Here is a 27,997-nt window from a genome sequence, read left to right as displayed (position 1 = left end):
GGACCCGCCCGACTGTGCTAGCAGCTGCCTAGGCGAGGGCCGTCTGCGACCCTCGGTTCTTTTCTCCGTTGTTCCAGGGAACAAATCTGTCTCGAAACCGACTGATCCGTTCCCAGAAAGGGGACAAATATTCAAGACCGCTTTAACGTCCTTCCAGTGGACACCTAGCCCAGTCTCGACGGCGTCCGCGGGTGGCGGTTTTGCCAAGTGCCGTCACATTGGTAAGAGAATTTAGAACCGTTCTGTATCTGTTTTTAGACTTTTCATGTTGCCTTGGCTATTGGTTGTACAGTATAGCAGTGATTGAGGACAACATTGGCCCGAAATAACAATAAAGTAGAAAGCATTGCTTACAGAAAAGGCCCTCGTATTGCCTTTTTTAAAACTTCCCTCTTCACTTATACTGGTTTTCCTTGGCTGTGTTACCACCTCATAGGCACTAAATGTGTTTTGTACAGATCTTGGTAAATTGAGATCGTTAAAGATGAGGAATTGCAAATACCGAAGGTTTGTACAGTTTTGGTCATTTGAGGTGTTTGGTCATTTGAGGTGTAGCCTAATCCTTATTCCCAAAGGAAAGTTTTAACATAGAGCGTGTTTCACTTTTTATCTTTAAAAAGCTGTTGCTTGCTCCAGCAAAATACGTAAACTGAAAACTAAAACAGTTAAAATCTAAATATCCGTTTCTGGTGGTTGAGTATTTAGGAAATGTTTGCTGTACTTAAATCACTGCTCCCTGTTCCTACTCCACTTCTAGTATTTGTATCTAATATGGTACTCAGGGGTGTGTGTGTGACAATGCATTTACTATTTTTAATCCAATGTAAGTCTGTGTGTGCATGTGTGTGTGTGTGAGAGAGAGAGGCATTACATTTACTGTTTTTAATCCGATATAAGTCTGTGTGTGTGTGTATGAGACAATGCATTTACTATTTTTTAATCCAATATTAATCTGTTCGAAGACTACACAAAAGCCACTTCAGGGCAAAGTGATTTCTGGTATATTATGGTTTAAAGTATTTCATTCTGCCTGTTTTCAGTGAGTGGAATTTGTAAGGAATTAATGCCTTGACTTGGAGAAGGCAATGGCACCCCACTCCAGTACTCTTGCCTGGAAAATCCCCTGGACAGAGGAGCCTGGTAGGCTGCAGTTGAGCCTGGTAGGCTGCAGTCCATGGGGTCGCTAAGAGTCAGACAAGACTGAGTGACTTCAGTTTCACTTTTCACTTTCATGCATTGGAGAAGGAAATGGCAACCCACTCCAGTGGGTTGCCTGGAGAATCCCAGGGTCGGGGGAGCCGGGTGGGCTGCCGTCTATGGTGTCGCACAGAGTCGGACATGACTGAAGCGACTTAACAGCAACAACAGCAATGCCTTGACTACTCTGGTTTTTTGAAGTCATCATTTTCCCCTCTAATCTTTCAGCTTTGTAGTAGCATGACACTTTTTTCAAGGTGAACGTTAATTTTTGACACTTAAAAAAAGTACAGTTGAGTGCTTACTCAACTGTAAAACCTGTGTTCTCTCATATTTAAATACCTTGTTTACGTTAGGTCAGTGGTTTCCAATCTCTGCTGCGCATTAGAGAAGACTTATAAAAATTGCGATGCCCAGGTCACACCCATACTGATTAAGTTAGATGTCTGGTAGTAGAAGCCAGAAATCAATAGTGTTTAAAGGTTCCTAGGTTATTCCAATCTGTAGTAAAGTTTGGGAGCCACTGCTTTCGTTTATAAAGCCTTCTTTCAGATTTCTAACAATGTTAAATGAAAACATTTACCTCTATCAATGGTTTATAAGGTTTGTTCTTTCAATCTAGCATCCATACGTTTATGTATGTCTGTACAAATAGTGTGTAGTATTTTCTTTTTTTTGTTGTTTTCTTTTTGTCTTCAAAAGTTGAACGTGAATAGATAGAAAATCAGCAGTAGAACACTACAAAGTAATTGTTACAGGCCAGATCCGCTGATGGGTGCTCAGAAGTTCACAATTTGAAGAGAAACGGGATATGTGCATAGTCTCAAAGTATCTCTTCTACGAAAGGAAAAAATAGTAACCTTACAGTGAGAAACCTAGCAAACACTGTCACTATTCAATGATATGTTTACCATCACTAGTATTAAGACATAGTGACGTCATGTACCTCCAAACATGATACATGACTCGAGAAAAGCAGAACACTTCCACAATGTTCTTGCCTGGAATGCATAACCTCAGTCTTATCAAGAGAAAACATCAGGGCTTCCCTGATGGCTCAGTTGTAAGGAAGCTACCTGGCAATGCAGGAGACACAGGTTTGATTCCTGACCCAGGAAGATCCCACATGCCTCAGAGCAATTAGGCTGGTGCCCTAGAGCCTGGGAGTCGCAGCTTCTAAAGTCCATGCACCTAGAGGCTGTTCTCCTCAACAAGAGAAGCACTGCAGTGCAAAGCCTGCTCATTGCAACTAGACAGTAGCCCCCACTCACAACAACTAGAGAAAAGTGTAAGCAACAGTGAAGACCCAGCGCAGCCAAAAATAAATAAAAATTCTTTTTTAAGAATTTATTTTTAAAAAGGGCGGGGGGAACATCAGACAAACCTAAACTGAGAGATGTTCTCAAAGCAACTGAGTAGTTCCCTGTGAAAGGTCATGAGAAACATGGAGTGGCACTGATTGGAGAAGACTAAGGAGATGTGATGACTAAGACTGGATCTTAAGCTGGATTCTGGAACCAAAAATGGACATTAATGGGAGTAACTGGTAAAATTCAAGTAAAGTTTGTAGTGTGAATATTACGCTCATGTTCATTTTTTAGCTTTGATAATTGTGCTGTGTAAAATGTAGCACTAGGGGAAACTGGGTATGGGGGAACCCTACTATGTTTGTGACTTTTCTGTAACCCTAGAAGTTTTTCAAAGAAAGTTTTGAAATTCACATGAATGCTTTGATACTATATATTATTTTGTGCTTCTCTTTACCCTGAACTTATATTTGAAATTTGTCTGTCCATTAGATTCTAACTGTTGGCTTTATCCCACCATTGATGTACATTGTAATTTGCATTTGTACATGCAGTTTGCATTGATGTACATGTAATTTGCATTTCCCTATGCCTAATGACACATTGAGCCCATTTTCATATGCCTGTTGACTATCTGAATATCTTTTGTAAAGTGTTCAGTTCTTTGGGGGGAAATGGGTATTTTTTAAAGCTTTTATTATTATTATCCTTCTAAAGGTGTATCAATTTGTTATTCTCCTGCCAGCAGTATATGAAAATGCCTGTTTCATTCTTGTTGCTCCCATTGCTTATGGTAATTCGACAATGAAAGAATGGAAGTAGTTTTCTTTGGTGATTTAGATTCAATGTCCTTTCTAACTGTTCATAATATATTGTCTTACAGAAAAATGACTAATGGAAGAGACCGGGTAGTTGCTCTAGTGGACATGGACTGTTTTTTCGTTCAGGTGGAACAGCGGCAAAATCCTCATTTGAGGAATAAACCTTGTGCAGTTGTACAGTACACATCATGGAAGGGTGGTGGGTATGTATCATAGTTATTCTTATAACTCTAAACTGCTGTTTTAATCTCTGAGAATACATGGCACTATGCTAGGTCCTATTTTTGAGAGTTCTGAACTGCTGTGTTTGAGAATGAATAGTGGTATCAGTGGGACTTCCGTGGCAGTCCAGAGGTTAAGACTTCACTCCAGGGGGTATGGGTTCCATCCCTGGTCAGGGAACTAAGATCCCACATGCTGTTGTGTGGCTAAAAAGTTTTAAAAAAATAGTAGTAGCGTCAGTGGCCAAAAAGTTTCTACTATTGTGTTTATAATCTAGTTGTCATGTGAAATTTTATGATCATGTGAAATTTTTATGATCATGTAATATTTTTGCTCCGTGGCCAAAAAATTAAGGAAAAAAAATAGTAGCATCTGTGATCAAAAAGTTTCTATTATGTTTGTAACCTATTCATCATGCTGAATTTTAATTACTTTTGCTTATGATCATATAATGTTTTTGCTCCCCTTTTTTTCCTAACCTTAGAATAGTTGCAGTAAGTTATGAAGCTCGTGCATTTGGGGTCACTAGAAACATGTGGGCAGATGATGCTAAGAAGTTATGTCCAGATCTTCTACTGGCACAAGTTCGTGAGCTCCATGGAAAAGCTAACCTCGCCAAGTAAGAAGAGAAGATGGTTTAAGGGGAGTGGAGGAGTTGGAATCATTTCATGAGGCTAGGAACTGATGTTTTCTAATTTGTTTTGTGTAAATGACATCTGAAAAGGTTCCCTTCAGTCAGCCAACTTTTCAGTGTGAAATGAAAACAGATTTTAATATTATATTTTAGGAACAGTTGAGAATCATTACCTATAACAATATCTACCCTTAATGCCTTTTCAGTTCCTTAAATGTTTAAAAATTAGTTATTGTAATTAAAACTTAATACCAGTTCCCATGTTCTCAGGCCAAAAGTCTGAAGTGTTTGCAGTTATTAAATTGATTGTGAAACTTAAAGAGTTTTCCCAGAGAAAGTTGAGTCAGATTCACATTCTAGTGCAATATCTAGAATTATTTGCCAGAATTGAACAGATTCAAAGGTGCTGACCTTCTCTGTTTTGAACTGAGCTCTCTTCCCCCAGATTTTAGAAAGTTAGCCTCAGAATAGAAGACGTTAATATAGGCATAGCCAAATTAGAGGTAGGTACAAGCCCCCACCATTATAATAATCCTAATAGCTAATAAACATATTGAACATATGTCATATGCCAGGCACTGTGTGAAATTTTTCATTGGCAGTGTCTCTTAAATCTCACATCGTTATAAGGTAAATTCTAGTATTATCCACCCCACCCCCTCCCCACTCATTCCTACACATACCCACACACACACACGAGGGGTAAGTTTAGAGGTTAAATAATTTAAGTTCACACAGCTAAGAAGCAGAAGACTGAGGATTCAACTCTTTTTCAGATCCCCACGTTCTCATGTATGTGGTGGTGTGTGTAGGGATCATGCTTTGACTTGGGACTTGAGATATTCCTGAATTCACCTATCAGAAGTCTAAAAGTGGAGTGTCATAGCCAACCTCACATTGGAATTATTGCCAGAAATGAAGACAGATTTAACTGAAGATTAATACTGTTACTCTAAAGTAGAATTAATTTAGCTAATGGACATATGTTACATTGCATTGAATAGAATTTTATGCTGGCTGGGAAAGACAGTGTCATGTCCCAGAAATATAGTTGACTTCAGAGTGTGATTTTGAAAAGCCACATGCCACCAACTTTATACTGGATCATTTATTTTACCCTTAAAATCTTCATCAAGTAACAAAGGCAGTTTTTAAAAATTTAAGAACATGTTTATAGACCAAAAAGTTATTAAGACCTGGATAATTTAAAATTATTTTAATAGTTAACTTGAGATGCCACATTATAAAAATAAAAATATGATTTGCAGAAACATATATATATGTATATATACACACTAAGTTTTTCAAGTATTTGTAAAAATACCTTGGAGTAATTTACTCAAGTCTGTGAAGGAACACCAGCTACTGCGAAAGAGCATCCTTTCCTTGGTCTGTATGTATGTGAGTATATTATGCTATCATGCTCTTAGGTACCGGGAAGCCAGTATGGAAGTGATGGAGATAATGTCTCGTTTTGCTGTAATGGAACGTGGCAGCATTGATGAGGCTTATTTAGACCTGACCAGTGCTGTGCAAGAGAGACTACAAAAGCTCCAAAATCAGCGTATCTCAGCAGACTTGTTGCCAACCACCTGCATTGAAGGGTTTCCCCAAGGGCCTACAACAGAAGGGACTGTTGAGAAAGGTACTTCCATAGCATCAGTATTGCTTCTGCTTCCTGCCTTTGGAACCTGCTTTGCTTGGTCACACTGCTCCTTCTTGGATTCAGTGAAACGAAACTTAACCTACAACGTGAATGAATCTCAAGGACTCACATGGAAGGATATACAAATTCTCTTATCTTTCCAGGTATATGGATATTGAGAAGCTGTGAAATCTGTAAAATCAAGTTTCTCCTTAAGCATAACTAGGGCAGGTTAAAGTTATCAGTAGAAGGCTGACTGAGCACTTCCATTATTTGTAGGTTAATGTATAACTTGGTTCATAAGAAGGGTGAGCTTTTTTAAGGGGACCTCAAAAACGGGGAGTTGACGTACTCACAGGATGATGTCATCAGTGAGCTGCTCAAGGCCTCGTATTTTATTTGACTTATTTTACTCCTTTTCCCTTCATAGTGATTCCCCTCACTCCCTACCACACAAACTCTCTGGCACTCACTGACATAGATCTTCTTAAATATGTATATGTCTTTACAGATTGTACAATGTTGCTTTGTACTTGTGCTTTTAATTATTTTTGTTTATTTTATTTGATAATTATCATTTTTTTCATTTTTTTTTGAAGTGTAGTCAATTTACTATTATATTAGTTTCAGGTGTACAACATAGTGATTCAATATTTTTATAGATTATATTCTATTTAAAGTTATTATAAATTAGTGACTATATTTCCCTGTGCTGTATCCATTTATTTATTTTATACACAATAGTTTGTAACTCTGAAACCCCTGCGCCTAACTTGCCCCTTCTTCCCTTTCCTCACAGTAACAACTAGTTTGCTCTCTATATCTGTGAGTCTGTTTCAGTTTTGTTGTATTCATTTGTTTATATTTTAGATTCCACATATAAGTGATAACATGCAGTATTTGTCTTTCTCTGACTTAATGTGTGCTTTTAAAACTTGTGCTTTTTATATAATTTGTTCTTTTAAAACTTGTGCTAGAGTTTTAAAAGCACACATTATATAAGTGAAAAGATGTTCAACATCAATAATTAGTAGAGAAATGCAAATCAGAAATACAATGAGGTATCACTTCACCAGTCAGAAGGGCCATCATCCAAAAAATTTCCAAATAAAAATGCTGGAGAGGATGTAGAGAAAAGGGAACCCTTGTACACTGTTGGTGGGAATGTAAATTGGTACAGCCACTATGGAAAAAAAGTTTTGGAGGTTCCTTAAAAAACTAAAAACAGAACTACCATATAACCCATCAATCCTACTTCTGGGTTATATACCCAGAGAAAACCATAATTCAAAAAGATGCATGCACCCTAGTGTTCATTGCAGTACTGTTTACAATAGCCAGGACGTGAAAGCAACTTAAATGCCCATCAGTAGAGGAATGGGTAAAGGAGATGTGGTACCTATGTACAATGCAGTATTACTCAGGCATGAAAAAGAACAAAACAATGCCATTTGTAGCAGCATGGTTGGACTTAGAGATTGTCATACTGAGTGAAGTCAGACAAACACATGATATGTGAAATTTTTAAAAATTTGATTTTTTGTGTGTGTGAAATTTAAAAAAAAAGGTACAAATGGACATCTACAAAACAAGTAGAGTTGATGGAGAAAACAACTTGTGGTTACGAGGGGATAAGGAAGGGAGGAATAAATTGGGAGATCGTAACTGACGTATATATACTACTATATATATAAAATAGATGACAAGAACGTGCTGTGTAGCACAGGGAACTCTACTTAGTATTCTGTTATGGCCTCTATGGAAGAAAAATTTTAAAAAGTGGATATAGGTATTGATACATGTATAACTGATTCACTTTGCTGTATACCTGAAACTAATACAACTTTGTACATCACCTATACTCCAATAAATTTTTTTTAAAAAGATGCAGTTGAGTATAAACTGCATTAATTTGCCGTGAAACAATGTTAAAAGAAAAACTTGTGCTTCTTAATTACAAGATCATGTCATGGTATTATAGATCTCATTCTTTTTAATTTTCTTTCATTGGTGGTTTTATAGATCTATCCATGTAGCTGTATTTATGTGTAATTGATTGCTTTTTAAAAAATCATTTATTTTGGGGGAGGCGCTGGGTCTTCATTGCTGCACGAGGTTTTCTCTAGTTGCAGAGAGCGGGGGCTGCTCTCTAGTTGTGGTGCACGAGCTTCTCAGTGAAGAGGCTTTTCCTGTTGTGGAGAATGGGCTCTAGGGTGCACAGGCCTCAGTAGTTGGGGCATTTGTGCTCAGTAGTTGCGGCTTCCTGCCTCTAGAGCACAGGCTCAGTAGTTGTGGTGCATGGGCTTAGTTGCTCTGCAGCATGTGGGATCTTCCTGGACCAGGGATCGAACCCATGTCCCCTGCATTGGCAGGCAGATTCTTTACCACTGAGCCACCAGGGAAGCCCAGTTGGTTGCTTTTAATTGCAGTGCAATCTATGGTATGGATCTACTATGTTTACAGACCCTTCTGTTTATATGATGAATGTCCTTATTAATCCTCTTTTGGACCTACGCAGGGGTTTCTCTGAGTATTTTCAGGAGTGGACTGCTAGATCATAGGGTATACACATATACTTGGTTTCACTAAATATTGCCAAATTGGTTTCCAGAACTGCTGTAACAATTTGCCTGACCCCTGACAGTACACAAGAGTTCCCATTTCCTCCCTATCCTCACCAGCAATTGGTATTATCTAATATTTTAAAATGTAATGGCTATAAAGGTGTACTTTATATTTTGGGGCTTGTTTTAGCTTATATTTCTCTATTTACTAATTGAAGTTGAGCTTTTTTTTCATATACTTGTTAGCCAGTTGAGTTTCCACTTTTATGAGTTTGCTTATTTATAATCACCCAATTTTCCATTGGATTTCCTGCCCTTTTTTGTCGGGGGAGAAGTCTCCTGTATCCTAATTGTTGGTTCCTTGTCTGTTTTTGACACTTCAAACATCTTTTCCCAGGTCTGTCATCCATTAACTTTATTTATACTGTACTTTGTTGAACGAATTCTTTTAGTCCTTCCATTTTTCACTTTATGGTTTGTGCATTTTAAATCTCATTTTAGACATTCATTTCTATCAGATGTTCCTAAAGACATTTTTCTACATTTTCTTCAATTTGCCTTATAGCTTATTTTTAGGTATTTCAGCTATATGGAGTTGACCATTTTATTTGATTTAAAGTAGGGAGCCACCTTAATAATCTTTTAGTGAGTCAGTTTTCCCCAACATTTATTTATTAATAATCCATTTTTCTCAACTTCTATCAGTTATTCTATAATAGCCCATTAGGGTCTCCTTTTGTTTCAGAAACACATTGTTTTTATTAGTTTGTGGTATATTATAATGTTTGATAAGGACTCCCCTCTACTTTTGTTTTTCAAAATTGTCTTGGCTATTTATGGACCTTTATTGTTTGGTATATATTTTAGAATGCATTAGTTGAATTCCTCAGAAAATTCTGGAAGTTACATTGAATTCACATTTGTATTTATTTAAAAAAATACTTATTTAGTTAGGTGCACTGGGTCTTAGTTGTGGCATGTGGGATCTAGTTCCCTGACTAGGGATCGAACCTGGTCCCCTGAATTGGGAGCTCAGAGTCTTAGCCACTGGACTACCTGGGAAGCCCCTTAATTCACATTTTAAAAAAAGATAGTATCTTAGTGTTAAACTATCCCATCTATAAACATTTCACCAGCTTTTTAGGTCTTTACTTAATGTACCTTTTAGTGATTTTTATTTATATTTTAAAATGCATTTTGATGAAATGTAGTTTTTTAAAATTTCTGACCGTGCTGGGTCTTTGTTACTGTGTGGGCTCTTTAGTTGCGGCCAGTGGGGGCTACTCTACAGTTGCGGTATACAGGCTTCTTATTGCGGTAGCTTCTCTTGTTACAGAGCACAGGATCTAAGGTGCATGGGCTTCAGTAGTTGTGGTTCCTAGACTCTAGAGCACAGGCTCAGTAGCTGTGGCACATGGTCCTAGCTGCTTCTGACCAACCAGGGATTGAACCTGTGTCTCCCACATTGGCAGGCGGGTTCTTCACCACTGAGCTACCAGGGAAGCCCTGTTGAAGTATAGTTGATTTACAATGTGTTAATTTCTGCCATACAGCAAAGTGATTCTTTAAGACACACATATATATAATTCTTTTTCATATTTTTTCCATCATAGTTTGTCACAGGATATTGATCTAGTTCTCTGTGCTATACAGAAGGACTGTGTTGTTTTATCCATTCTATGTATTGTAATAGTTTGTATCTGCTAATTGCAAACTCCCAATCCATCCCTCCCTGCTGCCCTTGGCAACCACAGGTCTGTTCTCTGTTTTATAAGTCTGTTTCTGTTTTACAGATAGTTCATTTGTGTCCTACTTTAGACTCCACATACCTTTTAGTAATTTTTAAATTATAATTTTTATTATATGATTATGATTATTTCTGCTTCTTCTGAAATCTGGAATCCAGTAGATTTCCCTTTTTCTTGCTCATCTAAACTTTGATATAATATACATAAAGTGTGTAAATTAGGTGTACACTTGACTGATTTTCACAAAGTAAACCCACTTGTATAAACAGAACCCAGATCAAAAAACATCAGAACTCTAGAAGCCACATTTGCTTGCCCTCCCAGTTGTTCTCTGTCCCTCTTCCCTCTCTCCTATATAACAACTGTCCTGATTTCTATTTAACTTATTTTTGAAGTTTCTAAAATTGAAATTATGCAGTATATACTTGAGTCTGGCTTCATTCATTCAATATTGTGTTTGTGAGATTCATCCATTCTGTTGTATATAGTTGGGTTTGTGTAGTATTACATTGTATGAATATATTACAATTTACCCATGGATATTTTGTGGGTTTTTTTTCCAGTTTTGGACCACTAATAACAGAGTTGCTATGAACATTTTTGTAAATATCTTTTGGTGAACAGGTGTATACATTCTGTTGAGCATGTGACTGATGTGCTCAGTTGTAGGGTTTGCCTGTATTCAGCTTTAGTTTGTCTGTACTCAGTGTTAGTAGATACCCCCAAAAGTTTTCCAGAATGGTTGTACTGATTTATAATTCCACTAGCAGCATATGAGAGTTCTAGTCGTGCCACATCTTTGTCAACCCTTGCTCTTTTCTCTTGTGTTTTAACCGTTTTGATGATTGTGATATCATATATGGTAATATCATGTTATGGTTTTAGTTTGCATGTTCCTGGTGTTAATGAGATTGAACATCTTTTTGTAAGTGATGACCATTCTTTCATGAAGTGTCGATTTAAGCACTTGCCCATTTTTCTTGGTTGTCTTATCTCATTCATCTATAGGACTTCTTTATGTATTCTGGATATGAATCATTATCAAATATATATATTGCAACATCTTATGGTTTGTGACTTTTCTCTTTTAAAAAATTTTTTGCCCATGCCAAGTGACATGCAGGATCTTAGTTCCCTGCCCAGGGATCGAATCTGTGCCCCCTGTAGTGAAAGCCCAGAATCTTAACCACTGGACTGCCAGAGAAGTCTTGAGATTTTTCTTCTTTTTTTGAGGAAGGCCTGTATAGCTATGAACTTCCTTTTTGGGACTCCTTTTGCTGTATCTCAGATTTTGTGTGGTTGTGTTTTGTTTTTATAATACTTAAAATAATTTGTTGTTTAAGTTTTTTTTAAGACTGTATGCCCTTTTAAACCTGTTGAAAGCTATGGACCCTTGCTTGTCTCAGAAAAAGAGATACTTACATATAAGACAATTTTGCATGCAGTTTTCAGGAGATTTGAAGACCCTCTCAAAACCTACATAGTTCAGAATAAAAACTATTACACATTACATTGGTTTTGTGGGAGGCAACTCATTGTTGAAGAGCTCTCTGGTGAAGATGATGGTGCATACCTCTGTTGGTGGTCAAATGTTACTTCAACTCAAATGGTTGTTCTGTCTTTATTATATTTTTCTATAAAATGCCAGTGTTTTAAAGAAGTCTTATTTCTGTATGAGGAAATAAAAGGTATTTGTATATGAAGGAACAAGTTGCTTTATTGTGTCCAGTTTAAATTTTAAGCTTCCAGATGCAGTGATAACATCTTATTATTTAGAGTGTTCAGAATAATACAATGTTTAGGAAATGATTTATGGTGATATTTCATATCATATTCCTGAGTCTTCACATGATGTGTGTAGCCAGAAAAAAAATCTGTTAACAGAAATGAGCTGATCTAAGTGTATATATTCTCCCAGAAATTATTTTTCATGAATATGACATATATTTCAAAGCTAGGAAAAGAATCCAGATATCTGTGATGTTTTGATACTAAAGTTCCCATTCAACTTGACCATCCTGCCTCTTAATGGGTCCTATTTACCCATTTGCAACTTTGGGTTTTCTGTTTCTGAAATAGTTATGTGTGTGTGAAGTTTAAGTAGTATGATTACTTAATACTCAAAAACTGCCAGAGTGAAAACTTTCCCTTTGGGGCCTCTTTGTAACTGGTTTGTGTTAGCTAAAGAACTCCTTTGTTTCCTCTTAATTCATTTCTTTCTAAGCAAATATTGAACATGTGAATGTGTATAACAAGAAACAGTTGTGTAGCTGTATTAATATAAAAAAATTATAAATCAACTTTCAGGGACTTCCCTGGCAGTCCAGTGGTTAAGACTCCATGCTTACATTGTAGGGGCTATGGGTTCTATCCCCTGGCCCATGTGCTACCCAGCTCAGCCAAAAAGAAACAAAAAGAAGATAAAAATAAATTAATATTTAAAAACTTAAAAAAAATCAGCTGCCAAAGTTGAGAGCTGTAGGAGTTGGGATAGACTCCTTGCAGGCTTTGAAGAAGGAAGCTGCCATATTGCAAGAGGGCCTTTGGAGAAGCCCCCATGTCTATGCTCTGAGAGCTGCCCTCTGTTGACAGCAAGCAAGAAAGGAGGACCTCAGTCCTACAGCCACAAGATGATAAATTCTGTGAACAACCAGAGGGAGCTTGAAAGTGAAAGTACTAGTTGCTCAGTCATGTCCAACTCTTTGCAACTCCATGAACTGTAGCCCTCCAGGCTCCTCTGTCCACGGAATTCTCCAGGCCAGAATACTGGAGTGGGTAGCCATTCCCTTCTCTAGGACATCTTCCCGACCCAGGGATCAAACCTGTCTCTTGCATTGTAGGCAGATTCTTTACCATCTGAGCCACCAGAGCTTGGAAGGTACTACTCAGCTCATGGCACAGAAGAAGGTATACCAGTTATCAGTATAAGGACTTCTCTTTTGTATTAATAGTTATGGATCCTAGAGTTGTGGACCATAGCTAGAGTTTATCAGTTTAATCCTGAAGTTTTGGCACAAATTACCAGTGCTCACTCTTACGAGAGTTCTAGTCAACATTGTATTAGAGGTCCAAGATGATGCAGTCAGTACAGGAGAAGAAATAAAAGATGTGAAGGAAGAATGAAATAGGAGATATGGCCATGTTTATAGAAAATCCTAAGGAATCTACCCTCCCCCCACTCCCACTAAATAATTGAGTTCAGCAGGGTTGCAGGGGACAATGTCAATGTGCAAGAATTTGTAATACTTCTATATATTAAAATCTAAAATGGGAAGTTGAAATTTAAAAAGCAATGGCATTTTTGCAATAGCATTAAAACCATGAAATTATCAGAAATATATCTAACAATATATGTGGAAAAAACAGTTCAAGATATATGCAGGTCAAGCCCCAAGCTAATCTACAGATTCATTGCATTTTCACCAAAATCCCAGCAGGATTTTATAGAAATTGACAAATTGATTCTAAAATTTATATGGAAACGCAAAGGATGTGGAATAGTCAAACAATTTTAGAAAAAAATTTGTAAAACTTCACACTACCTGATTTTAAGAGCTAACTATAAATTTATGGGTACTTCCTAGTGATCCAGTGTTTAAGACTTTGTGCTTCCACAGCAGGGGGTACGGGTTTGATCCCTGGTGTGGCCAAAAACAAAAGTCAAAGTGGCACAGGCAAGAATGGAAGAAGTATGAGTAAAATAGAGTGAGTTGCAATGGATATGTGGAATATGCTGAAGTGGCCTTGGTAACTAGATAACTGCAATTGTGTTAGCTGCTCAGTCTTGTGTTGAGTGTTTGCGACCTCATGGACTGTAGTCCACCGGGCTCCTCTGTCCATGGTATTCTCCAGGCAAGAATACTGGAATGGGTTGCCATTTCCTTCTCCATAGATAACTACAGTGAAGGGGAGTAAAAGAAAAGAAGGCAATATTAGATTTTAAACCTTTAAGAGAAACAGGAAGTTGTTTGGGAAAGAGAACCTTTGGGGAGGAAGATATAAAGATTGACTTCAGTAGCATTTTGTTTGATACTTTAATGAAAAATTCAAACATTTAATGAAAAATTTTCTGTAGGGAGGTAGAAATAAGGGATTAAAGTTTAAGAATTTGGGGCAGGAGCTTAAGATTTGCATGTACTCAGCATAAGCAAATTGAAACGTAAGCCAGTACCAGTTCACCGAGAGAAACGGTTATCTACACAGAGAAGAATGTTGCTCAGTATCCACAGTTAGGGCATTAGAGGAAGACAGGTTAGCAAAGGAGAGAAACAACAGTTGGAAAATACTTCCTTCTATGTGTTCATCTTCCTCCTCCTCTCATATATACGAACCTTTACTCTATCTCTTCAAGATACTCTGTATTTTCTTGCCTTGTCATAGCTCATTTGTGTGTGTGTGTGCTCAGTCGTGTCCAACTCTTTGCAACCCTTTGGACTGCAGCCTGCCAGGCCTCTCTGTCCATGGGATTTTTCAGGCAAGAATATTGGAGTGAATTGCCATTTTCTGCTCCAGAGGATCTTCCTAACTCAGGGACCAAACCCACATTTCCCACATCACCTGTGTCTCCTGACTGCAGGCAGATTCTTTAACACTGAGCCATCAGGGAAGCCCTCACTTCAGCCTCTTTAAACCAGCGTGTATATTTCTTCTTAACTTTCTTGTTATATGATTTTAAAATGCTTTTCCAAAACTGACTAGTCCTAAATTGGGTAATAAGTTATTTTCAAGGCCGTAAGTACAAAGCTACATCTAATTTAAATACTTTGTCAAGAGAATAAATCTTCTAGTGGTGCTGATTAGATTTAAGCTATTCAAGTGGAACCAACCTCTAAAAATACAGAAGTGCTAACTTAAGTTTATACTGAAGCGTGAGGTAATTCTGAATAATTTCTAATTGAGTAACTTAATAGAATTCTTGGTGGCATGCAAGGGAAGTTGGAGGAAGAAAGTTCAAAACTGGAGAGAGAAAACAGAAGTACTTTAAAATCATTGCTCATAAAAGATAATACAAAATATTTGTTGGTTATTGAAGCTTATAAGGTTCAGCCTAGGCTGGAAATTAAGGCTGCTGGACTTGGTATGAGAAATTGATCTCTGTTGTGATACTGAGTAGTCTAAAAACATATCTAAAGTACCTGAAATCTAAGCATTTCTACATTAGATAACACAATTAAATAAAACCCTGATTTTAAAAAAATGTCTACCTGGGACCTCTCAACTTTTTCAGAGGAAAGGCGAAAACAAGGCTTATTGCAATGGCTTGATTCTCTTCAGACTGAAAGCACCAGCTCTCCAGACCTACAGCTCACTATGGGAGCAGTGATTGTGGAAGAAATGCGAGCAGCCATCGAGAGGCAGACCGGTTTTCAGTGTTCTGCTGGGATTTCACACAATAAGGTGAAGGCTAATAGTAGATTTCAAAGAGAAACAGATATATCTATAGTTAAACACAGGGATAGAAACAAACACAAACTTTACAAAACAACAACAATAAAACATAGACGGGATAGGTATGAGTGGGGCATTTAAGATTTTTTTTATGTGGACTATTTAATAGTCTTTACTGAATTTCTTATAATATTATTTCTGTTTTATGTTTTTCTTTTTTTTGACTTTGAGGTATGTAGGGTCTTAGCTCCCTGACCAGGGATCAAACCCACATCCCCCTGTGTTGGAAGGAGAAGTCTTAACCACTGGACCTCCAGGGGAAGTCCCTGCATGGGGCATTGAAACCATTACACATCTTTGAAATGGGTTCCTCTTTAAACTTCACATTGAAGACAAAAACCTAAGTAATTATTTCAACATGAGAATTGACATTGCACATGTACTTTCCTAGGAAATAGGCTGAAAATTTTGCTGGAAATGGTTATTTATATAGTTGTAGCCACAATATTTCCTTAATGATTGAACTACCCAAAGAAAGGAGGAAGCGGGAATTCCTTGGCGATCCAGTGGTTAGAACTCGGCACTGTCACTGCCCGGGGCCTGGGTTCAATCCCTGGTTGGGGGAACTAAGATCCTACAAGCCAGGCAGTGTAGCCAAAAAAAAAAAGGCTAGTCTTTTTATTTTATATATGAACCTATTCCTTTTCACTTGCTGAATATTCTAGTATTATCTCACTTCTGTGGTGTGACCTAGGTATTCTCCGCTTTTTTTCTATTCTAATTAAAGTACAGTTTGGCCCTGGGATCTTCATCCCCTTTGGTCTAGGCTTAGTCATAGGGTGGTAGCTGATTTTCCCTGGTTACTACCTTCTCTCCCTTCCTCAAGAAGAGAAAAGTTTGGCACTGTGCAGCTTTCGGGATCTTAGTTCCCTGACCAGGAACTGAACCCAGGCCCTCAGCAGTGAAAGCACTGAGTCTTAACCACTGGACTACCAGGGAATTTCCAAAAAGGAAAGTTGCCAAATTACCCAGTAGAGTTTGGGGAAGCTTTTCCCTGGTTAGGTCGAGGGAGAGGAAACAAAAATCTCAGTGTAGTAATTTAAACTAATTATGACCTAGTAGAAGTTTCAGAGAATCTCTCCCATGAATGTGAATTGATTTTATATTTTTTCCTACCAATTATAATTTGTGAATTGATACCACTGAAGTACCTTGTTTTTTGAAAAGACTTCTCATGGGTGTTTTTCATTTTGAAGTCTTATTTAGTATAAGATGTTTGCTACTGGATGATGATTTTGAGCCCAGTCTTTGTCACAGATACTAAATGATGGTGGTAATCTGTATTAAACTGGGACTTAAAATGGACTGACCATTAATCAAGAAATGTCTGTAAGTGGGGTAGGGCAAAATGAGTTTGTTTTAGCATATTCATATGGACACAGTAAGAAATGCCTCTTAAGTCTCTTCTGTAGCTTCTTTGTTCTTTACCCTCTTGAAGTAGGAGAACCTTAAGGAACAGATGAGGGTGGAAAAAACTACTAAAGGAAAACAGAATGGAAGATGTGGGAAGAACAGTGAGGATAATGATAGTGGGTCATGTTTCCACTGTGGATGTTGTTAGACACCCAGGTTTGGAGATGTCTTGAGTTTCTGGTTCTGTTTTTGTTTTTAATGTGGAAACCACTAGTTACAGCCCTTAAGCTGTGCCTTGTGTGTGAATGTGGGTATGTGTATATATTAATATTCACCATGTGTGGGTGTTGACAGTAATGAGGTTTTTATGCTTCCCATGCTCCAGGTTCTGGCAAAACTGGCCTGTGGATTAAACAAGCCCAACCGGCAGACCCTGGTCTCACATGGGTCAGTCCCACAGCTCTTCAACCAAGTGCCTATTAACAAAGTGTGAGTACTCAGGGAGCACCTCACCTTCCACTCCTCTGTCTATGTGAAGGCCCTCTCTAGTTGTAGCTTCTTCTGTTCCTTAAGAATTGGAGCCAAGGAAAACAGGTACCATGGAGACAGGAGGGAGAAAACATAGAAAATTCTGCGAACACACTGAGATTTCTTTTCTTAATGAACCTCCAATTCCAGATTATCTGTGGAAGATACTTAATCCTGAATTTTAAAAAATGAACTGATTGTTAGCCATACGTTTAACTTCCTTCTAGGTTTTTTATTAAAACCTATTACTAAATAACAAATAGGAACTTTAACTCTTTCCTTTTTTCTAATATCGTAGCAAGCCATTCAGGGCTACTGAACTGTTCCCAAATAAAATTAATAACTAGGCTGTGCATACCAATTGTGTGTCCTTGACCAACGGCTTATAATATTGTTGAAGGGACAAAATATAACTGTTCAAAGCAATAATGAAAGTTCCGTAATCAAGACTGTATGGAACTGCTAAATGAATTGTACAGGGAGTCACCAAAGTTCATAAAAGTCATTGGAGAAGGACTTATAAAAAGGGCATGGGATTTTGTTTTCAGATTTGGCACAATTTGGAGTCAGATGAGAATATAAGAGAAATACCAATTTGGAGAATGTTTTGAACACAAAAAGGGAGAAAGTATAAGGTATTTTCAGTGAACGGGACATGACCTAGGACCATATTGAGGAAAATAAGTAATGGAAAAAGGACTGAACAGATAGGTTAAGGACAGATTATTAGACATCTCAAAGGCTAGGCTGAAGAATTACTATATTCTTAAATACAAAAGGTTTTACTATTGAAGGGGTTTGTTTTGGGAGGTGGAATTTGAATCCATAAATGGGACAGTAGATTCTGTATAATTAAGAATTTTATATAGTTGATTTGATAACCACTTAATGAATTTACCTTTGTGTTTATGCTATGGTTACTCCTATTCCTAGGCCCTAACTCTCAGAGTATTGAATTCCCAGTCATCTAGTCTTATTCTAGAAAATCAATAATTTACAGGACCACTGTGTGTTATCCTTTTCCCTGAATCTTCTGGAGAGCTGCTTACACAGACAAAACGTTTCGTATCTATTTGCTAACTAGATATTGATGATGTTACTTGCAAATGTAATGTCTTTTGTTGTTGTTAGCCGTAAACTTGGAGGAAAACTAGGGGCCTCTGTCATTGAAATCCTGGGGGTAGAATACATGGGAGAGCTGACCCAGTTCTCTGAATCCCAGCTCCAGAGTCATTTTGGGGAGAGGAATGGGTAAGTGATTCCTGATACTGTTCAGTCATAACTTTTATGGATATGTTAAATTCAAATGTAGACAAAAGCATCAGGTAAAATCTAGACCTATTAGGTTAATATTCACTCCTTGAGGTAACTGCATTGATCCTTTTGCTTTAAAATATTAGGTCACTATAGCCTATCAGTCTAGTTCCCCCCCCACCCCCCACCATGTACCTAACTAATTAGGTTGGTAGAAAGGAACTCTTAACTTTGAAGCTTGGTTATATATATGTACAAAGATGCTGTTATTTCTTTAAGATCCTTGTATTTAGGCTTAGTAAGTACCAAAAAAGCTTGGGGATGTAAAATCCTGTAGCTTGGTTGGTACTTTTCCAAAAATATAAATGATGACTTGACCTTAGAAAGCATAATAGGTATTCTTCTCGTGAGCAGTTTATTGTACTGGAATTCATAGGGAAGGGCAAGATTCTGTGATGAACTTAATTTTGAATAGATTTTTCCTTTTTCATGAAAAGGATAAAAGGTTTAGTATAATATAGGTATTTTGTTTTAACAAGGATAGTCATTTGCTTTCACCTTAAACTTTTGTGTTGGTTTTATTAGATCTTGGCTATATGCCATGTGCCGGGGGATTGAACATGATCCAGTTAAACCCAGGCCAATAACCAAAACCATTGGCTGCAGCAAGAACTTCCCAGGAAAAACAGCTCTATCTACTCGGTTTCAGGTAGGCAGACATTCTTGACAGAACATTGTCTCTTTTAAGGGAACTGGTGGGTAGGTTTTGGTAGCTGTGGAAACTTAGATGGAACCTTTATGCTGTAAAATATACAGGAAACCGAAGGGGTTTTGTGTTGAAAATTGATGAATTTCACTTGGGATTTTTATTTTTATTTTTTCTTTCTTCATCCAAAAAGAAACAGAATGGAACTGACTGAAGTTTGAAATGGAATTACTCATTTTTTGGTAGATGAAAACTTAGGAAGCCAGGACATTGTGCCTCAACTTTGTGTCTTTTTTCTCAGAGCTGGAACATGCCTGAAGTTTACCTGATAGCATGCCAGCAAGAAAAGAAAGTGAAAACTCTTAGATTAGGGCAGGTCAGAGTTCTGAAGATTTCTGTCATCTGGTGATCCTTATGGGGGAGACTGTTGCACACTTCCATTTTGGGGAGAACCGAACAAAATGACCATTTGTGTGTGCTAAGTCGCTTAAGTCATGTCTGCGACCCTATGGACTGAGGCCAGCCAGGCTCCTCTGTCCAAGGGATTCTCCAGGCAATAATACTGGAGAGGGTTGCCATGCCTCCCAGTATCTTCCCAGCTCAGGGATCAAACCCATGTCTCTTACGTCTCCTGCGTTGGCAGGCGGGTTCTTTACCACTAGCGCTACCTGAGAGTTCTGTAATAAACCTAGAGTCTTTAAATGAAAGATTAAAATCTCAATACTCTTTTTAGGTGCAATGGTGGCTTTTGCAATTAGCCCAGGAACTAGAGGAGAGACTCACCAAGGACCGAAATGCTGTAAGATTTTCTTTATTGCTTGGATGAGCTTTGGAATATAAGTATCAGTATGGAGTAGAAAGAAGATACAAAAAGATACCAGCTACAAAATGTTAAGAAATCTTTTATCATTTCCCATAAAACTGCCGTAAAACTCAATATGATTTTCAAAAACCTAGATCTGTGAACTACTGACTACTAGATCTGTGAAGACCTGACTACTCCTGTCTCCCTCTTTACCATTTGCTTTTACATTTTTGCATATTATCTAAATCCTACTCCAACTCTGAATACACAGTGGATCTTCATCAGAGTACAGAACTGTTAAGCAGGACATTTAGGGATTAGACTGTAAATTATTCAGCTTTAACACAGTCCATGTGACAAAGAAGTATTCAGTTTTAGAGACAGAGTCTTAAGGCAAAGATTAAATATATGACTAGTTTATCTTCTCTCTTTAAAAAAAAACAACTATTGACATATATATATATTTACATACCATAAAATTCACCCATTTACAGTATAAAGTTCAGTAGTTTTCATATATTTGAGTTCAACTATTCCATAATAAATTTAAGGACATTTCCATAACCCAAAAAGAAATCCTGTACCCACTAATAGTTATTCCGCAAGCCCTAGGCAGTTCTAGTCTGCTTTCTGTCTGTATAGATTTACTACTCTGGACATTTCATATCTGTGCAATAATCTTATATGTGGCCTTTTGTGACTGGCTTGAAATCTTTAACATGTTTTCAAGGTTTATTCATATTGTAGCATCTATCAGTCCTTTATTCCTTTTTATGACAGTAATATTCTACTGAATGGATATATCACATTTTATCAGTTCATTAGTGAATGGATATTTGAGTTGTTTCCACTTTTTGGCTATCATAAGTAATGTTGCTGTGAACATTCATGTACAGATTTCTCTGTAGACATGTGTTCACTTCCCTTGTATATATACCTAGGAGTAGAATACTGAGTCACATGCTAACTCTATGTTAGCACATCAGGCTGTCGCAGCACTATTTTATACTCCCAGCAATGTAAGAGGCTTGTAATTTCTCTATGTCTTTGTTGTTTAGTTACTAGGTATAAAGTGGTTTTCAGGTGCATGTTGACTATTTTCTGATTTTATTTGGAGAAATACCTGTTGAGATCCTTTGCCATTTTTGAAATGAGTTGTCTCTTTATATTGAGTTTTAAAAGTTCTTTATGTGTTCTGGATACAAATCCCTTGTCAAATATATAATATACAAATATTTTCTCCCTGTGGATTTTCATTTTCCTGATGGTATTGCTTGATGTGTCCTCTCCTGTTGAAACATCAACTGAATACTGTCAGGACTCATCTGTAATTAACTGTCTGCCCCTTTTTAGTGGAATTGGTAGTAAATGTTTGCTCTTTGCTTGTTTTTGTTTAGTCACTAAGTCATATCCGACTTTGCAACACATGGGCTGTAGCATGCCAGGCTCCTCTGTCCTCCACTATCTCCCAGAGTTTACTCAAATTCATCTCCACTGAATCAGTGATGCTATCTCACCATTTCATCCTCTGCCACTCTCCTCTCCTTTTGCCTTCAAGCTTTCCCAGCATTAGGGTCTTTTTCCAGTGAGTCAGCTCTTTGTGTCAGGTGGCCAAAGTATTGGAGCTTCAGCTTTAGCATCAGTACTTCCAATGAATATTCAGGATTGACTGGTTTGATCTCCTTGCTATCCAAGGAACTCTCAAGAGTATTCTCCAGCACCACAATTCAAAAGTATCAATTTTTCAGTGCTTAGCCTTCTTTATGGTCCAACTCTCACATCTCTACATGACTAATGGAAAAACCATAGCCTTGACTATACAGATCTTTGTTGGCAAAGTCATGTCTCTGCTTTTTAATATGCTGTCTAGGTTTGTCATAGCTTTCCTTCCAGGAAGCAAGCATCTTTGAATTTCATGGCAGCAGTCACTGTGTGCAGTGATTTTGGAGCCCAAGAAAATAAAATCTATCACTTCTTCCACTTTTTACTCATCTATTTGCCATGAAGTGATGGGACTGGATGCCATGATTTTAGTTTTTTGAATGCTGAGTTTTAAGCTAACTTTATGCACGCTCCTCTTTCACCCTCATCAAGAGGCTCTTTAGTTCCTCTTCACTTTCTGCCATTAGAGTGGTATCATCTGCATATGTTGTTGATATTTCTCCTGGCAATCTTGATTCCAGCTTGTGCCTGGCATTTCGCATGATGTACTTTGCATAGAAGCAAGGTGACAATATACAGCCTTGATGTACTCCTTTCCCAATTTTGAACCAGTCCATTGTTCCATGTCTGGTTTTAACTGTTGCTTCTTGACCTGCATACAGATTTCACCGGAGGCAGGTAAGGTGGTCTGGTATTCCCATCTCTGGAAGAATTTTCCAGTTTGTTATGATCTACACAGTCTAAGCTTTAGTCAGTAAAGCAGAAGTAGGTGTTTTTTCTAACAAAGGTTGGCAGTTTGGTCTTTGTTCTTCAGTAGGTAACATAAAGAGGTTGTGCTGTGGGCTTATTTGATGTTGCCCACTAGGTGTCGCTCCGTTCTCATCTCTCTATCCTCTGATAGTCTGACCTCATGTCCTGTCATTTCCCCCTCACCTAGTCCACTAACAGCCTCCACTCTGCTGGCCTCTTCCCCATTTATTTAACACACCAAGTAAATTTCGCCTTCACTTCCTCCCCAGTTCCTCTATCATATCAGCAGCCTCCGTCACTCTCTGCCTTACTCTGCTTTTTTCCATTGCACTTTGTAGTCATTTCTATTACAAGCCTATTTGTTTATTATATGTAGCCCCTACTATAAGATAAGATCTTCCAGAGCCTGGACTTTATTTTGTTCTCTCCTTTATCTCTTGATAGTGCCTGATACAGTTATAGGTAACTGGTTTTAGTCAACAAGAACTTCTTTGTAGTTATGTATCTCTCGAGATACATACAAACCTGAATAAGCTGTATTTACAAAATGCACAACAATACAAAATGTATTTTTACCTAAAAACTAGTTGCTACTTTTGGTTTATTTGTCTTAAGTATATTTCTTCTCACTAGAATCTTTTGATTTTGAGGGGTCCCTGTGTATACTTGTCACCTTATTGCCTCTTGGCCTTATTTTCTTAGTTTGCTTTGCATCAACAGGATTCATATACTTAGATTTCACCGAAAAGTGAGTCAGTGATCTTGCTTTCTAGAGGCAGCTCACTACCTGTGTATCTTCTATAGGTGGGCTGTAAGGAGATGCTAGTAGAAACTTCTCTTGAGCATCAGAGCGCCAGAGAGGTTAAGAAGAGATCCGCTACTCAATCCTGACCCCCTTTCAGTGACTTACATGAACTCTTCCTTCAGTCACAGAATATAGTACTATAGACCTCTGTATAATCTTCCTGCATGGATACCACAGAACAACATTTAGGAGAAACCATTTTCATTTATTCTGTCAAAATATCCTAGATATTCTAATACTCCACCCAAATTATGTCATCTCCAGTTACTTATACGGAGAAACAGCACAAATATTTTAAAAATGAAACCCTATTTCCAAACCATTATGCCACCCTGATTCTTTGCTCTCACACAGTTCAGTATTAGAATCCAGCTGCTCAAGGTAACTTTAGTACTGTCTCAATCCTCTTACACCCACAGAACGACAGGGTGGCCACTCAGCTGGTTGTGAGCATGCGCATACAAGGAGACAGACGTCTCAGCAGCTTGCGACGCTGCTGTGCCCTCACCCACTATGATGCTCACAAGATGAGCCATGATGCATTTGCTACCATCAGGAACTGTAACACTTCAGGAACCCAGACTGAATGGTGAGTTTCCTTCTAGCTCATCTTCATTTGAGACTCATACCCTGTCTTTATTTAAAATTAGTATATAAGCTTTCCAGTTAGGGTAGGTTCTTTGTAGCATGACCTGTTACAGAGAGGGGTGGTCATGCATTAAGGGAGAGAACCCAGGAGAAATACCAGAAACATGGCTCAGCCTCTTTGTCTACATTGGGTGCCGTCCAGTGCCCAGGGGTAGGTTTCAGAGGCAGACTGAACCAACACTACCCTTTCTGATACTAAGTTGTTATAGTCAGGGGAACGACCAGGTGTACTTGGGAATGCAGAACTCCCAAGTTCCAGAGAACTTCTCTCTCAACTGTCTGATTATTATATTTTAAAATCATCCTCCTTAATAATAAATTTCACTTCAGCTGGCCATTAAAAATAATCAGCTCTATATGGGAGTGTGTTCATTTACTGTTCAGATAGTAATGATTTTTAGTATTGGAATCCTATCATTATTTAACATAGCCTCTTAAGTTGTAAAAGTATTCCAAATTCACAAGGTAAATATATTAATAATATGTGAGAAAGATAAACTGGTTGTTTAATATAGATCTACATTAGAGATTAAAAAAGAAAAGTTTAGTTAGCCATCTTAAGTTATTGCTTATCTGAATATATTACTTTCTAAAGTTAGAGTCTTTGTAATACTTAGAAGACTTACTTACTTGAAGAATACTTACTTACTTGGTACACCTGTTATTTACAAAGACTAACAAGAAGTAAATTATTCTAAGTAAAGAATGAAGACTATTTATTTTCAAATATTGAGTGATTTTACTGAACCAAATGATAATTGTGATACTGTGTTCACATTAAACCTTATAAACTGGCAGATTATAACAAATTTCACCAGGAGTATAAAATATTATATTGGCAGGGAAGCATAATAGTATCTGATTATAAGACTGTCCCAAAGCATGAAAGAGAATAGTGAGATACTGTCATAATAATCTTAAAATAGCATTTACCCTTTATCTCATCGAGGGACTAAATCTGTATATAAAAGCACATTTTCATCTTCTGAAATTCAACTTATGTGAAAATGTGTAATGAGACATAAAGAGGAACTTTATGACAAATTTCTTGAAATATTTCTGAGACTAGGCTAGGTAATCAAAAGCAGTTGTGAAATTTCCTTCTCTAGATAAATTCCAGAGTTGAAAATGAGAGTTCAGGTTCTGTTTAAAAACTGCATAGAGCATTTTTTTTTCCGTCTTTCCAGTCTACATAAAAACTTTTTTTGTAGCTTTAGATAGTGTCTTGCCTCAACTGTGAATTTCAGCAGCTGTGCAGCAGTATCATGCAAATAGTAAACCCACTTGTCAGGGGAGCCAACTTACACATCCTACTTGCTGGGTGTTCCCCAAAGGTTCTCAGGGTGTGGTCCTAGACCGCAGCATCAGCATCACCTGAGAACTTGTTAGAATGGCAGATTCTCCACCCATCCCAGGTCCGCTGAATCTGTATTAACCCAATATACCCCAAAGTTTGAGATAGTGATAATTTCCTTTTGTGGCAGAACCAGAGTCCCAGTCATTTAGAAACTTAATCTGTGACCTGCTGCTAATCTATTCTTTTACTTTCTATACAGGTCCCCTCCCCTTATAATGCTTTTCCTCTGTGCTACCAAATTCTGTTCCTCTACCCCTTCACCTGGCCCAGACATCACCACCTTCTTGAGCAGTGACCCAAGTTCTCTGCCAAAAGTGCCAATCACCAGTTCAGAAGCCAAGACCCAGGGAAGTGGCGCAGCGGTGACAACCCCTAAGAAAGCAACTACTTCTCTGGAATCATTCTTCCAGAAAGCCGCAGAAAAGCAGAAAGTCAAAGAAGCTTCACTTTCTTCTCCTACTGCCGCTACACAGGCCCCCATGAGCCCACCATCCAAGCCCTCATTAGCTTTTCAAAGCAGTCATACTATAGGAACCGAGCCCTTCTTTAAGCAGAAAAGTCTGCTTCTAAAGCAGAAGCTCACTGATCCTTCAGTTTTCTTCCCTCCACAGAAGCCCAGTCCTAAAGAGTTAACAAACTATTTTCCAACAGAGAATCCAGATTGTGCCCCTGACTGTGAAAAGATGTTGAAGCTAGGATCCCCCAAAACAACTCCCACAGAGATGGATTTGGCCCAGAACAGCCTCAACAACCTTGCTCCTTTAACTTCCACATCTGCTCTGGAGGTGGCTCAAAAGGCAACTATGACCTCCAGTCTTCTGGCTGCTGAGGACCAAGTGCCCTGCGAGAAGTGTGGCTCTCTGGTACCTGTGTGGGACATGCCAGAACACTCGGACTATCATTTTGCATTGGAGTTACAGAACTCCTTTTTGCAGCCCCACTCCTCAAACCTGCAGGTTGTTCCTCCCAGTTCTCCTCAAAGCAAAAGAAATCCCAAGAGCCCTCTGGCTTCAAATAATAAACGGCCCAGGCCTGAGGGCATGCAGACACTGGAATCATTTTTTAAGCCATTAACACACTAGTGCTGCCCTCAGGCTTGCTGCAGGGTGGTAATATTTTATCTGTAACCTGGGAGGTGGGAATAAGTTCACTTCTCAAGGAGACTTGTAACTTCACGAAATTTTTAATAAGAAAAATAATCCAGATCTTGAGTTAAGGCTCCCATCTCTTTACAGGCATGGATTCAAATCCTATTGCTGAAAGGATGTAAAAACTCATCTTTCAGATAACTGTTTTTTCAATTGTTAGTCTTTAGGGAAGCAGTGTCAGTTTAGAATGCCTGGCCTTGGAGGTTCCAAACCTGGCTTTGCCTCTTGGAAAATGTCCTCAAGAAAGTCACCTTGTCCAGGACCTTGTTACTGGCAACACAAGGGAACGTGTTAAACATAATCTCAGCCTTATCCCTACCCCTGCTGAATCTGTGTGTTAATGAACTTGAGAAATGAACTTGATCTAGAAAATAATAACTGTCCTCTGGGCAATGTCATTTCCTTAGACCCTAAGTACACATTTAAAAGGGAAGTGCTTGGGCCTTCAGGATCACTGTCCTGTTCAGCTCTTTCCTACTGAAGTGTGAATATTTATTTAGCTTGGGATTTTAAATGAATTATTGTAGCTTTTTGCACTTGTCTGTTTATATTACTGTATACTTACTCTGCTTATGTGTGTGGCTATCGGCTGTGGCTTTTCTGATGTGGGACATGTTGATTACACAGAGAAGCCAACTGAAGGTGAACTGAGTGATGGGGGCATAAGGCACATGTACTCAAACCAGTACTTTCAGACTTATTTTAGCTTATTTATAAGTTGGGGACCTATAGTTTGAAGGGGGAACATTTGAAAACCACTTTGTCTAGCAAATTAGTTCTTCCTCCAAAAATACTTTCCACTTTTGTGTTAAGTATCTAATAAAAGACAGTACTTACCGTGTACATGGCTCTTCCTTACTAGATCTGTAGATTTCTTAAAGGCAAGACTTCTTCACAGAGACTTCCCTGGTGGTCCAGTGGCTAAGACTCCCGTGCTCCCAATGCAGGGGGCGCAGGGTTCAATCCCTGGTCAGGGAACTAGATCCCACATGCTGCAACTAAAGATCCCATATGCTGCAATGAAGACCCAGTGCAACCAAATAAATATTTAAAATGGGGGGGAAAAAAAAAAGAGAAGAATTCTTCACAGTGCTTTGCACACAATAGGTCCTTGATATTCACTGGATGAATATAGAGAGTGAAAATTTTAGGGTTAGGGGAACTAACACTAAAAATGTACAGACTGCTTATACACTTTTTCATCCTTCTCAGTGCTGTATCAATGCAGAGTGCCTCACTAGTTTGTGGAGATGTCTCAGTATCATTTTCTAAAACTTCCTTTCTTAATCTAGGGAGAAGTTTGAAAAGAAATCTCCGGGTGCTGTACAAATTAAGTTGAACAAATTGTTAACACTTCAGTAGACAGGAAGAAGTCATACAGAAAAGCACTGTGGG

General features: G+C 38.1%; 1 protein-coding gene across 1 annotated transcript; it reads left to right on the top strand.

The window, feature by feature from the left end:
• The first annotated feature begins 6 nt into the window (after positions 1-6).
• On the top strand, positions 7-27,416 carry POLH (DNA polymerase eta). Its single transcript, XM_052648855.1, has 11 exons — positions 7-221; positions 3,388-3,528; positions 4,032-4,166; positions 5,612-5,826; positions 15,366-15,535; positions 17,325-17,428; positions 18,599-18,718; positions 19,307-19,430; positions 20,161-20,226; positions 23,869-24,038; positions 25,654-27,416. Exons 2-11 carry the CDS (start codon positions 3,392-3,394, stop codon positions 26,534-26,536), a joined length of 2,124 nt encoding a protein of 707 aa, XP_052504815.1. The 5' UTR covers positions 7-221; positions 3,388-3,391; the 3' UTR covers positions 26,537-27,416.
• The last annotated feature ends 581 nt before the right edge of the window (positions 27,417-27,997 follow it).

The sequence above is a fragment of the Budorcas taxicolor genome, chromosome 11 (assembly GCF_023091745.1).
Source record: "Budorcas taxicolor isolate Tak-1 chromosome 11, Takin1.1, whole genome shotgun sequence".
Classification (NCBI taxonomy): domain Eukaryota; kingdom Metazoa; phylum Chordata; class Mammalia; order Artiodactyla; family Bovidae; genus Budorcas; species Budorcas taxicolor.
Note: the sequence above shows the minus strand (reverse complement) of the source record. Positions and strands in the feature narration are given on the sequence as shown.